Genomic DNA, 12,068 nt, shown 5'->3' on the forward strand with positions numbered 1-12,068 from the left:
GTCGTTTTTTCCAACATTTATCGGTAGTCGCAATTTAAACGCGACTCCTTTTAAAACGACTGCTCTTCTGACGGTTATTTTCAAAAATGACTATCTTAGACAATCATTTATTGCGCATTATGACGTAGTGCATGATTCACTAGCTAAGACAGACTACTTTTATTTAGTTCTTGGGGATGCATTATTTTTTAATCAAAATATTAGATAGTGTAAATTATATTATATTTTTGAACATCATTTAGTTATTTTTATAATGTATGCATTTCAACAATTTTTTGACTCATTTTGTCAACTCTATTTGATGAGTTCTCTAATCAAGCTGGAAGGTGCCATATTAACTTTGTTTGTAAGGCTTGTGGAGTGTTGATACCACGACCTGGGTTCAACATATGTTGAACTGGTCTTCACTTCTACTAATCAATACCCTTGCCTCAAAGGAAAAAACAACCTATGATGTTCTAAATATCATAAATAAATAAAAAATTGGGCATTCAAAAATGGTGTACCTCATGGGAGTCATCCTTAAATTCCAAACTCTAACTCGCACATATATTGAAGGATTATTCTTGAGGTTTGTTGCGGAGCTCCAATGAACTCTAAATCGAGAATGGTAGAGAGAAAGACACTCTATCTTTTACACAATATTCAGACTGAAAGAAATGGAGAGAAGAGAAGATAAAATAAATGAGTTTCTCTCCATTTCTTCTATTTGGATTGTTAAGTGGTAGAGAAGAGAAAAAAAATTAGAGAGAAGAGGAGAGAAAAAAATGTGAGTTTTCTTTCTCTCCAAAAGTGGAGAGAAGATGAGAGAAACCCTTTTAAAATAGTTTATAATGCCGCGAAACAGGTGCGAACCCAAACTCTTCTCTCTCTCTCTCTCTCATCCTCTCTCGCCAAATTAATTGGAGAATTTTGTGACTGTACACCGAACGGTACTTCACACATGCACGCGTCATTGATCCGCAACGATTTAGTTCGGACGGCTGAGATCGTGGTGCAGCTACTGGTGTGGAACTCTCAGAAACCTTTGTTTTCTCTCTCTACCGTCCCATGTTTCTCGATTTTCTAATTAATTAATTAAAAAAAAAAAAGTCGCTTTATTTTCGCTAACCTTTGTTTTCTCTCTCTACCGTCCCATGTTTCTCGATTTTCTAATTAATTAATTAAAAAAAAATCGCTTTATTTTCGCTAAAATATAGACCTAACTCTAAGGAACCTTACTTTACGAAGTTTGTTATTCACCAAACATTACTTTATCAAGTTTGTTATCCAGCAAACCTTGAAGTGGGGATCTACGGCATTAAATTCAAATTAATGCATTAATTTGTTACTTAACTTGGAGTGGATCCTAACGGCATTAATTTGTGAAGTCCAAAAACACGATGTGATGATGCTACAAGGTTATAAAGGATAAAATTCTAAGAACTCTGAAAAGAAGAATTCGAAATAATAAGTTAGTTTTTACCGTCGAATTTTTTTAAATTTTTGAATAGATTTAAACTTTTTATTAATTCAAAAGTTGTTGTACATGATGTATTTATATAGATTACATAATCTATCTTGGGGTTCTTAGCTAAAAGGAATGAAAAATAAAAATGATCTTGTAGAGATCTTTAGAGATTTGAGGGGATCTGTACAAGATATACAAACTGTACAGATCTGTAGAGATAAGATATATTGTACAGATCTGTAGAGGTCATCTATACATGGTAACTTCCTAATACTCCCCCCTCAAGTTGGAAGGTGAATATTATGAACACCCAACTTGCGAGTCAACTCATGGAAATGGGAAATACCAAGTGGTTTGGTGATAGGAGCGAAGTCAGGATTTTCTTGTAGTGGGGGCAAACTATGGTTAGTTGTATAGTTGAACAACTTGAAGATGATTGGATTTAGGGAGAAATTCAGAGGTATTTTTATTAGAAATTGAAGAAAAGGATATTTAGGTCATTTTTAATTGGTATATGAGAAGGCCCGGTCAAGAGGCAATGTCATCAACAAAAATTTGAAGGGGAGAGGGGGGGAGGGGGGAGGGGGGAGGGAATTGGAAGGAGGTGAGGGTGTGGGGGAAATTGGGGAGAGAGGTGAGGGAGTAGGGACAAATGGGCCATGTAATTAGTTGAAAATATAGGGGTGTGTCAAAGTTCTGTGGGGGCAATTGCACCCACCCGTTCCTTACTAGCTCCGCCCTTGTTTGGTGAAGATGTTGGCAGGTTGGAGTGCAGATGAAATGTGAGTAGTTCGAATGACGTTGTTTTGAAGCTCTCATGAATGGCATGACAATCGATCTCAATGTGTTTGGTATGTTTGTGGAAGATTGGATTAACCACGATGTGTGATACAACGTTGTTATCACAAAATAAGGAGATCGGTTTGAGGTGAGAAATACCGAAATCACGTAGCCATCGCATGGTATTCAGCTTCAGCTGAAGATCTAGAGATCGTGTTCTGTTTCTTGGACTTCCAAGAAATGGACGATATTCCAAGCATGATGCAATAACGAGTAACTGAGTGAGGAGAATTTTTCCAACTTCCCCAATCAGAATCACAAAAGACACGCAAGTGAAGAGAGCTGGTAGACAATAAAAGAATGCCTGGACTTGAAGATTCTTTAAGATAATGAAGCAAACAATGAGCAGTGTCTAGGTGTGGTTGTCTTGGTTGAGCAATGAATCTGCTTAGGAGTTGAACAGAAAAGGCAATGTTAGATCATGTGATAGTAAGGTAAAGCAAACAACCCATGAGATGACGGTAGTTGGAAGGATTTGGCAAAAGTTCACCATCCTTTTCTGTGGGGTTAAGATTGTTGTTCCATGGGACAAGTAATCTGCCATGAAGTAAGAAAGCCAGTGTCTTCTAAAATTTCAAGTGCATACTAGCTTTGAGACAAATAAGTACCACTCTTGGAACGAGCCACTTCTAGTCCCAAAAAATACTTAAGATGGCCAAAATCCTTCAATTTAAAACAATTATGAAGAAAGGTTTTGAAGGTAGTGATGGTGGAAAGATCATTGCCTGTGACAATGATGTCATCCACATAAACAATCGCAATAGTGAATGTAGAACTTATCGAATAAAAAGGGAGTAGTCAGCTTGGGATTGAAGAAAATCAGCATCAAGCAAAGCAGCTAAAATTTTGGTGAACCATTGGTGAGAAGCTTGCTTTAACCCATACAACGAATTGTTCAATTTGTATACATGAGTCTCCCCCTTTCGAGCAAAACCAGGAGGAAGTTGCATATAAACTTCCTCCTCTTAGTCTCTTTGCAAAAGAGCATCGTTGACATCCAATTGATGTAGATGCCAATGTTTAATCGTAGCAATAGCCAATAGGACACGTACAATTGTTAGTTTGGCAACATGAGCAAAAGTGTCGTGATAGTCTAAACCCTCTTGTTGGCTATATCCTTTAGCAACCAAGTGGGCTTTGTACCTTTCAATGGAACCATCAAAATTGAACTTTATCTTGTAGACCCATTACAACCAATGGGCTGCTTATTGGGAGGAAGAGGAGTGAGGGTGTAAGTAGTGTTGGCCTCAAGAGCACCAATCTCATTAGCCATAGCCTCACACCATTTAGGATCAGTGACAGCATGTCAAAAGGATTTAGGTTCTGTAATGGATGAGATGGCTACAGAAAATGCACGATAAGCAGGAGATAAACGATAATAAGAAAGAAAATGTGATAAAGGGTAAGGAGTGCTTACTGATATTTTGGTCATTAATGGATGAGATGAAGCTGGGAGAGGTTGCTCGGCCAAACCACAATGATAGTTCGTGAGATATGTGCGGGGTTTTGATGTGCGATGGAACGTCATGGTGTGGGTGCAGCGGTGTTAGTTAGATCGCCTAGGGGATTGGAAGATGTGGAGGGGTTAGAATTAGATGTACTAAAAATAGGCTCGATAGGATCTACAATACGAAGAGGAAAAACGGTAGAAGAAGGGGAATGATAATGTGGATGTTAGAATGAAAAGATAGCCTCATGGAAAATGACATCATGAGATGCAAAAATGGATTGGGTCTGTAGATCATATGCTTTGTAACCTTTTTGACCATATGTGTACCCTATGAAAATGCATTGTTTTGCACGTGGATCAAATTTGGTCATGCAAGAGCATGTGTGGAGGCATAGCAAAGGCAATCGAAAACTCGCAAATGAGAGTAAGATGGTTTGGCATTAAACAATTTTTCATAAGGGGTTTGGCCTGAAAAGAGAGTGGTGAGAGTACGTTTAATTAAATATACTGCAGTTAGAACACATTTCCTATAATTTAATAGGTAAGTTGGCTTGAAAATGTAAGGCTTGAGAAACATTAAGAAGATGTCGATGTTTGCGCTTCACCACTCCATTTTTTTGTGGGGTTGCAACACAACTATGTTGATGGATAATACCCCATTCATGAAAAAAAAGATGTCATTTTGAATTCTAGTCCATTGTCGGTCCGAATCTGTTTTACCCGTTTATCAAATTGGTTGGCAATCAATTTAATGAAGGATTGCAAAAGAAATTTAGTTTCAGATTTGTGGGTCATTAGATAAACCCATGTTGTTCGGGTAAAAGTCATCAACAATGGTAAGAAAAAAACGTGCCCCCGTGAGGTATACTGTATGATGAGGACCTCATATGTCACAATGGATTAAATCAAAAGTAGTTATAGTAATAGAGCTTAATGGAAATGGTAAGCAGGTTTGTTTAGCAAGTGGACAAATATAACAATGATCAAAGTCCGCAATACATATACCAGAAATATCATGTGATAGAAAAATTTAGGCTCTCATTAGATAAATGGCCTAAATGAAAATGCCAAAGATCAGTGCGAGATGTAGAACCAACTGAAACTACAGAAGTAATAGGACCCGAGAATTTGTATAGGCTGTCCTGCTCTCTACTCACTCCAATCGTCATCCTCGAGGAAAGGTCCTAAATGATACAAGAATTGGAGGAGAAAATTAGTGAGCAGTTTGATGCACGGGCAAGCTTGCTAACTGAAATGAGGTTGAAGTTAAAAGAAGGCACACAAAGAACATCACGAAGAATCAATGTGTGCAACTATGCCAATGCGTGTAACTGAGGCATAGTGTCCATTAGGAAGTTTAACAGTAGAGGACCCAATGGAAGTAATGCTAGTAAGAAAAGATGTGGAGCTAATCATGTGATCTGTGGCACCACTATCAACGATCCACCCATGATATATGGCATGAGGAGAGGCTTAGAGATATACCTGATAGGGTAGTTGTTGGACGGTTGCTACCTGCCTGATTTGCCAAAGCTTATGGCTTATTGAGTATGGCTAGTAATTGGCGACATTGTTCAGCTGTGAAAGGAAGGGCAGTGGAAGATGAATCTGGGCTCATTCCATGAGTAGTTGTGGTTGCCACCTAGTTCACTATGCTCTGTGGAGTTACTTTGTGAAGCCAATGACCCGGAGGATAACCATGAAGAGCATAGCATTTATCAATTGTATGACCGACCCAACCACAGTGGTTGCATGTTGGTTTCTCATATCTTCCTCCTTTGCCATTTTTTGTGTGGAAACTATGAGAATCATGAGTGTCTCGACTTGAGCTTTTGTTGTAAGTCATCTTGGCTGCTAAAGCTACTGGTTCAGAATTCTGTTGGTAGTGAGTCATCTTGGCTGCCAAAGCTGCTGGTTTAGAAATTTGCGAACCTGTGGTAAAGACATGACGTTTCCTCTCTTCTTGTAAAATAAGAGACAGAACTTTATTAATGGAGGTTAATGGATCCATTGGTAAAATCTGTCCACAAACAGCAGTAAAGGATTCATTTAAACCCATTAAAAACTGCATTATTTTATCACGCTATTGGTACTCAACTGAGACTTTTGATGCTCCACAAGTACAGTTAGGAAGAGGATTTAAACCATAGAATCCATCCCAATATCCCTTTAAAAGTAGCTAGTCACTGATGCTTCTTGGTGAAGAAAAATAATGTCTCTTTGTAATTGAAAAAGACGAGGTGCATTAATTTGGGAGAATCTTTCCTTAAGATCATTCCATACCTCATATGTAGTCTCAACGTAGATTACGCTAGATGCTAGTTCCTTAGAGATAGAGTTGAGGATCCAAGAATTGATCATATTGTTGCAGCACGTTCATTGAAGAAGGTTAGGATCATTATGATCAATCGACTTGGTAATGGAGCCATTAATAAATCCAAGTTTGTTTTTAGTGCTGAGATGCATCATATTATGATGCATGAGATACATTGTATTATTGTCAATGTATCTCATAATAAAAGAAAGGTTGAGGTGGTGATTGAGAATAAAATATTTAGTAATATCTATTAGGATATTCTAAATTAGGAATTATAGATAATTAGTATATGTATATTAGGTTAGTTTCTTATATCTTGGTTGATGTAATTTCTATAAATACCTTAATAGGGTTCATGTAATATTCATCCAAGAATTCTCAATAAATTCAGATTTCTACTGAGAGCCATCACCATTTCTTTACCCCAGGTAGAATAATGTTCGCTGGTTAATGGTTGAGAAACAATCATAGTGTCGGGGTTGTCACTCTGGTGCGTGTAAAATGGATGATTCCAGTCCTCAGTTGTGTTTGAAGTGCTAAAAGCATTCCTCAGGGTCATCATTTTAAGAGCAATGGACAGAAGATACTTCAAAAAGTGATTGAGAAGGCAATCACAAGCATCGATGGAATGATCAATGAAGAAATTGCAGACACTTAATCAGTGAATGCTAAGAATCTGTTTTCCTATGTCTAGGAATTCTAGAGCATGGCTGCTCTGATACCATAATAAATCTTTGAATAGATTTTAACTTCTTACTAATTTAAAAGCTGTTGTACATGATGTCTTTATATAGATTACATTATGTACCTTGGGGATCTTAGCTAAAAGGAATGAAAAATAAAAATGATCTTGTAGAGATCTGTACAAGATATACAAGCTGTACAGATCTGTAGAGGTAAGATATACATGGTAACTTACTAATAATTTTAGATTTAAATTTGGGAGTTTGGTTGCCATCTATTTTCAACACCTTTGATCAAGTTCAAAAAGGATTTTTTTTTTTTGAATTTTTTTCTTTTGATATTACTTTTTCATGAAATCTAGAAGTATGTGTGTTGGATTGCCAATTTAATAATCTATGTGGGCCCAAAGACCTTTAGTAGGATTTGAAATCTTACTAAGTTTGTCATGCTATCATGATTCACAAAGTAAATGTTTGTTGCCTGCTGAGTAACAAACTTTATAAAGTAAGGGAGTTTTTGTAATAAAATTGCAACAGATAGGTCTGCTTGGCAAATCTCTCTAATATATATATCACTAAGCTGGGTTTTTTAGGGAACCCTCCCTTTTTATTAATCATCCATGGATATAATTACATGTTACATCGGCTAGAATGATTCTCATGAACTCTTAAGGCAAGACATCTTCATTCTCAATTACAATTTTTTTTTTTTTTATCCCTGGCTAGTAATCGAGCCAAGAAATCTGCTGCCCTATTAGTCTCTAAAATATATTGTAGATCATCCATGATGAGAGAGAAATTGAGAAAAGATAAGAAGCATACATACATACATACAATGAGTTCAACAGCTTCTAATCGTGATTCCTAATATATTGTCTTATCCTTAATTAGAATCTAAAATCATAAAATTACCAATAAGGCAAGTGGGCTACTCTTAAATCAAAGGTCTAACATCTTCATTTATAAAACCTTTTCCTTTATGCACTCTTGTGCTTATGCATACTGTTGTGTTAAACTTTACACTTGTATTGTTGTATTCCACAGAAAAATTTTACTTGAAAATGGTGGAAGCCGTTGTTAGTGCTCTAATAGAAAAATTGCTTGAAGGTCTCTTAAACGAAGGTTGTCAAGTGCTTGAATTCCACATACAGTTCAGGAAATTGCAAAAGGAGCTTCCTCACATGCAAAGCTTCCTCGAAGTTGCAAATAGCGTGAGGATAAATGATCGAAAGGGACCTCTAAAGACTGTTGCAAGGGATCTAACAAAATTACTATATGAAGCAGAGGATATTATAGGAGATTGTGAGTTGTTTCTAAGACGACAACAAAGAAGAAGACGAGAATACAAGTTCATGTGTTGCTTTTCTCTTTCATTATTGAAACATCGTTATCAAATGGGAAAGAGATTGAGTGAAATAAATCAAGAAATAGGAGATCTTAGAGAGAGGATGAAAACATACCTGCCTTCAATTGTCAGTCTTCCGAGTGATGCTGGTATTAGTCAACCGACAAGATATCCAATCCTAGTGAATGAGGCTGAAATAGTAGGCCTAGAAGATGATGTGAGGAAAATTAAACAGTGGGTCATGGATGCACGTGGACCCTTGAGGGTCATTGGGATTGTGGGGATGGGCGGAATAGGGAAAACAACTCTTGCTCAAAAGATAATGAATGATCATCAGGTGAAGGATTCCTTCGAACGTGTCTTACTTGCGACAGTTTCCCAGACCTTTACATATGATAAATTAATAAAAAATCTTTTGCGAAAATTGATGTGGACAAGAAGTTATCTGATATTGATGTTAGTGGTCTATTGGAAGAATTATGTAACCAGTTGGATGGGAAGAGGTATTTGATTATCTTGGATGACGTCTGGAAAATAGATGAAGGGTCATTGTGGGAGAGTTTGAAGTCCACTTTGTCTCATACAAACAAGGGTGGTTGTGTTATTGTTACGACAAGGAATGAGGTGGTGGCACGATCAATGGGAGCCATTGAGAACCACATACATCGGCCAAAAATTCTTTCCAATGGAGATGATTGGTCATTATTCGCCAAAATAGTATTTGCGAACAACGGAGGTCAGTGTCCAAATAAAAAAATAGAGCACATTGGCAGGGAGATAGTTGCTAAATGTAAAGGGCTCCCATTGGCAATCAAGGTCATGGGAGGGGTGATGTTAGAGAAAGGAGATTATGTACATGAGTGGAAGCGAATATCTATGCATCTAAAGCAAAAGTTGGCAGTCCAAGATGACCTGATTTTCTCTCCACTGCAGTTAAGTTACGAAGAACTTCCTAAACATTTGAAGCCTTGTATGTTGTATTTTGCAGCATTCCCAAAAGATTATATGATAGTTCCTTTAGAACTAGTTTTGTTGTGGATTGGTGAGGGATTTGTTCGTCGAAGGGATGGAAGGACTGCAGAGGAAATTGGATTAGAATACCTTGATGAATTAATTGGTCGTAGTCTAATCTTAGGTGTAGAGAAAGACATGTTTGAGAAAAGTTTTTCAAAATGTAGAGTCCATGATCTAGTACGCGACATGATTATAAAGATTGCCAAGGAAGAAAATTTTTTGGGATTTGATGATGGGGGCATGCTAGCTTGTACAGATAGATCAAGTCGACTGCGCGTTGAGAATTCAAAGATGGATCAAATTAACTCCCAATTGTTGCGGACAATGATCGGGTTGGATTTAGACGAAGAGGAGTTTGCCTTAAATGTTGGACCCAAATTACCCCAACTAAAATGGTTGAGGGTTTTACGCATCGATTTCACTCATTTTAAAACTTCAGAAAATGTCCTTTCCAAGATGAATTGGTGGAGTGGGATAGGATCATTGTCACATCTTACTTTCCTCATAATAATATGCTCTTGTTTGGAGGAACTCCCTGATTCCATAGAAAATCTTCAAAACCTTCAAGTTCTGGCTCTAGTTGGTTGTTATTATTTAAAAAGACTTCCTCAACAGGTGACGAGTTTGGAGAAACTAACCTCATTGTCTTTAGTTCAATGTGAACAAATAGAGTATCTACCCAGAGAGGTTGGAAATCTAGCAAACCTTGAAGAACTTTGGAGGTTTAGGCTTGCAAATTCCAATGTTGAAGATGGGTGTCACCTTTCTGACTTGAACACGTTGACACTACTCAAAGAACTCCAGATTATCATAGATTCAGAAGATCATTTAAAAGAAGAGGAGTTTAAAGTCTTATCTGAGCTCAAACAACTGGAGTTTTTAATGGTAGAATTCAAAGATGGGATAAGTGAGAAAATCATAGGGAAAGTTGATTATGAGATTCCTCCTCTTCAGAAGCTTCAGGAACTACGATTCATAGAGTATCCAGGAGAAACAACACCAGTATGGATCAATCCAACTACTCTTCCAAATTTACAACGACTTAACATCGACTTAGGAAACATTACTGGGATGAGTACAAACTTCTTTGGGAATGAAAACTCGGTTTGGGAATTAGAGAACTTAATCCTGCGTTATCTACCAAACTTGGAGGTAGATTGGCTTAGGATGAAAAGGGCAATGCCATTCTTAAGACAGCTCTCTGTTAATAATTGTTACAAACTCACGTTACCTCCTTGGAGCTATGATGATAGCACTTGGACGAAAGGAGCAATGAAGACAGAAATTAGAGAGCTCTAATTGGCACAAGTGAAGCAGGACGACTGGGCAATGCCATTCTCTGTAATAATTGTTACGAACTCACGGTCAGATTTGCCCTGCTCTCTTACTGTTTATTGTTGTGTGTTAGTTTTTTTTTCTTTGTTTGCTTGTTGTAATGTGAATCTTGTAATGTATTATCCCCATGTCCATCTTTTTTCAATCTTATTTACATGTGATTGTGTTATTGTTCCTCTCTCTCTCTCCTTGGTTTTAGTTGAGAGAGAAAGAACGGTTGTTAATTATGATAAAAAGTAATTTAGAAAGTTACTTGTAGAGCTTTAAATTCCATTTTATTTTAGAATCAGATTAGTCTTACTAAATTAGTATCATTGCAAATCTTACTAATTTTCGTTGAGCTCACCTTATGGTATCCAAATACATGATACTATGGCATAGGATTGTAAAGGAAAAAATTCTATGAACTTAAATAAAAAAAAAAATTAAAGTTAATTTTCAGCTTTGAATTTTAGTTTTAGTTTTGGGAGTTGAACAGGCCTATATTTTCAAAACATTGGATGAAGCCCAAAATAAATTATTATTATTTTTTATTTTTTTTAAAAGCAAAAATTTGATCTGTGTTTTTCCATATCTAGAGGATAAGGTGATAATCCGATTGAGCTCAATGAACCTTAGAAAGATGGATATAAGTTACTTAGAGCATGGATTCCCATTCAGTTCAAAGAGAAACATTTAAGGGTACTTATGATTGGGCATGAAAATGATTTTTATGAAGAACGCCACGATTGTGTATTTTTTCCAACATTCATTTTTCCCCACCTCTTAATATTATTCTCTCATGATTTACCCCACCCCCCCAAAAATTAAAATTATACTCTTTTTTATCCTGATATTTTCTTCAGTGCTATTAGACTCTAAACTTAAATTTTCCATAGAGTTCATTTTCCTAAAGATTTCATGTTCCCTTAAAAACAAATTCCTTACTATTATCATACGCAATGTAATTGGTTATCCCAATTAAGAATCAGCTAAAGTGAAATTCAACCACAATGATCCCAAACATTTAAATAGTTGTAATATTTTCGAAGCTAAAAATAGGTCTAAAGTCGCGAGGAAAAAAATTATTCCTTTGAATGATTAATCATTTGATGAAATTATTTTTCAATCAAAGAGATCTCTCTCGACTGAGATTCAATGGTCAGATAATTGGACTAACAAAATGTGCATTGTATGCGTGATATGGATTACGTATACCATATATATATTTGTTGCTAAATGACTACGTATACCATATTGTATATAAAAGATAGTACCAGGATCAGCATTTAATTTCACGTTACCAAACCAACCTTATTAATCAAATATGTCATTAACCATGGGTCTGTAGTTGGCATTCAATCATAAAATAGTTCAGTTTCTATTTTTATTGACATTCTCCCAAAAGGGAACTGGTTGTTGGCGCTTTCAATAAATAAGCTTGAAACACAATCGAGCCAACATGATTCACCAACTAAGATGGATGATTTTAATTTAGTTCTTGAGGATGCATTATTTTTCAATTAAAATATTAGACAGTATAAGTTATATTTTATTTTTAATTTTTTGAATTGCATTTCATTATTTTATATTGTATGCATTTCAACAAAAAAATTGACTCATTTCATCAACTCTATCTGATGAGTTCTCTAATC

General features: G+C 36.3%; 1 protein-coding gene across 2 annotated transcripts; it reads left to right on the forward strand.

The window, feature by feature from the left end:
* The first annotated feature begins 842 nt into the window (after positions 1-842).
* Positions 843-10,608, forward strand: LOC147381234 (disease resistance RPP13-like protein 4). 2 transcript variants are annotated; one of them, XM_086430632.1, is made up of 2 exons: positions 843-1,006; positions 6,486-10,608. In XM_086430632.1, exon 2 carries the CDS (start codon positions 8,725-8,727, stop codon positions 10,396-10,398), a length of 1,674 nt encoding a protein of 557 aa, XP_086286758.1. In that variant the 5' UTR covers positions 843-1,006; positions 6,486-8,724; the 3' UTR covers positions 10,399-10,608. The 2 variants fall into 2 exon arrangements, with proteins under 2 accessions (XP_086286758.1, XP_086286759.1); XM_086430633.1 differs by having other exon boundaries at positions 7,785-10,608.
* The last annotated feature ends 1,460 nt before the right edge of the window (positions 10,609-12,068 follow it).

The sequence above is a fragment of the Akebia trifoliata genome, unplaced genomic scaffold (genome assembly GCF_017979445.1).
Source record: "Akebia trifoliata isolate Shusen 1 unplaced genomic scaffold, ASM1797944v1 Contig00608_ERROPOS3031104, whole genome shotgun sequence".
Classification (NCBI taxonomy): domain Eukaryota; kingdom Viridiplantae; phylum Streptophyta; class Magnoliopsida; order Ranunculales; family Lardizabalaceae; genus Akebia; species Akebia trifoliata.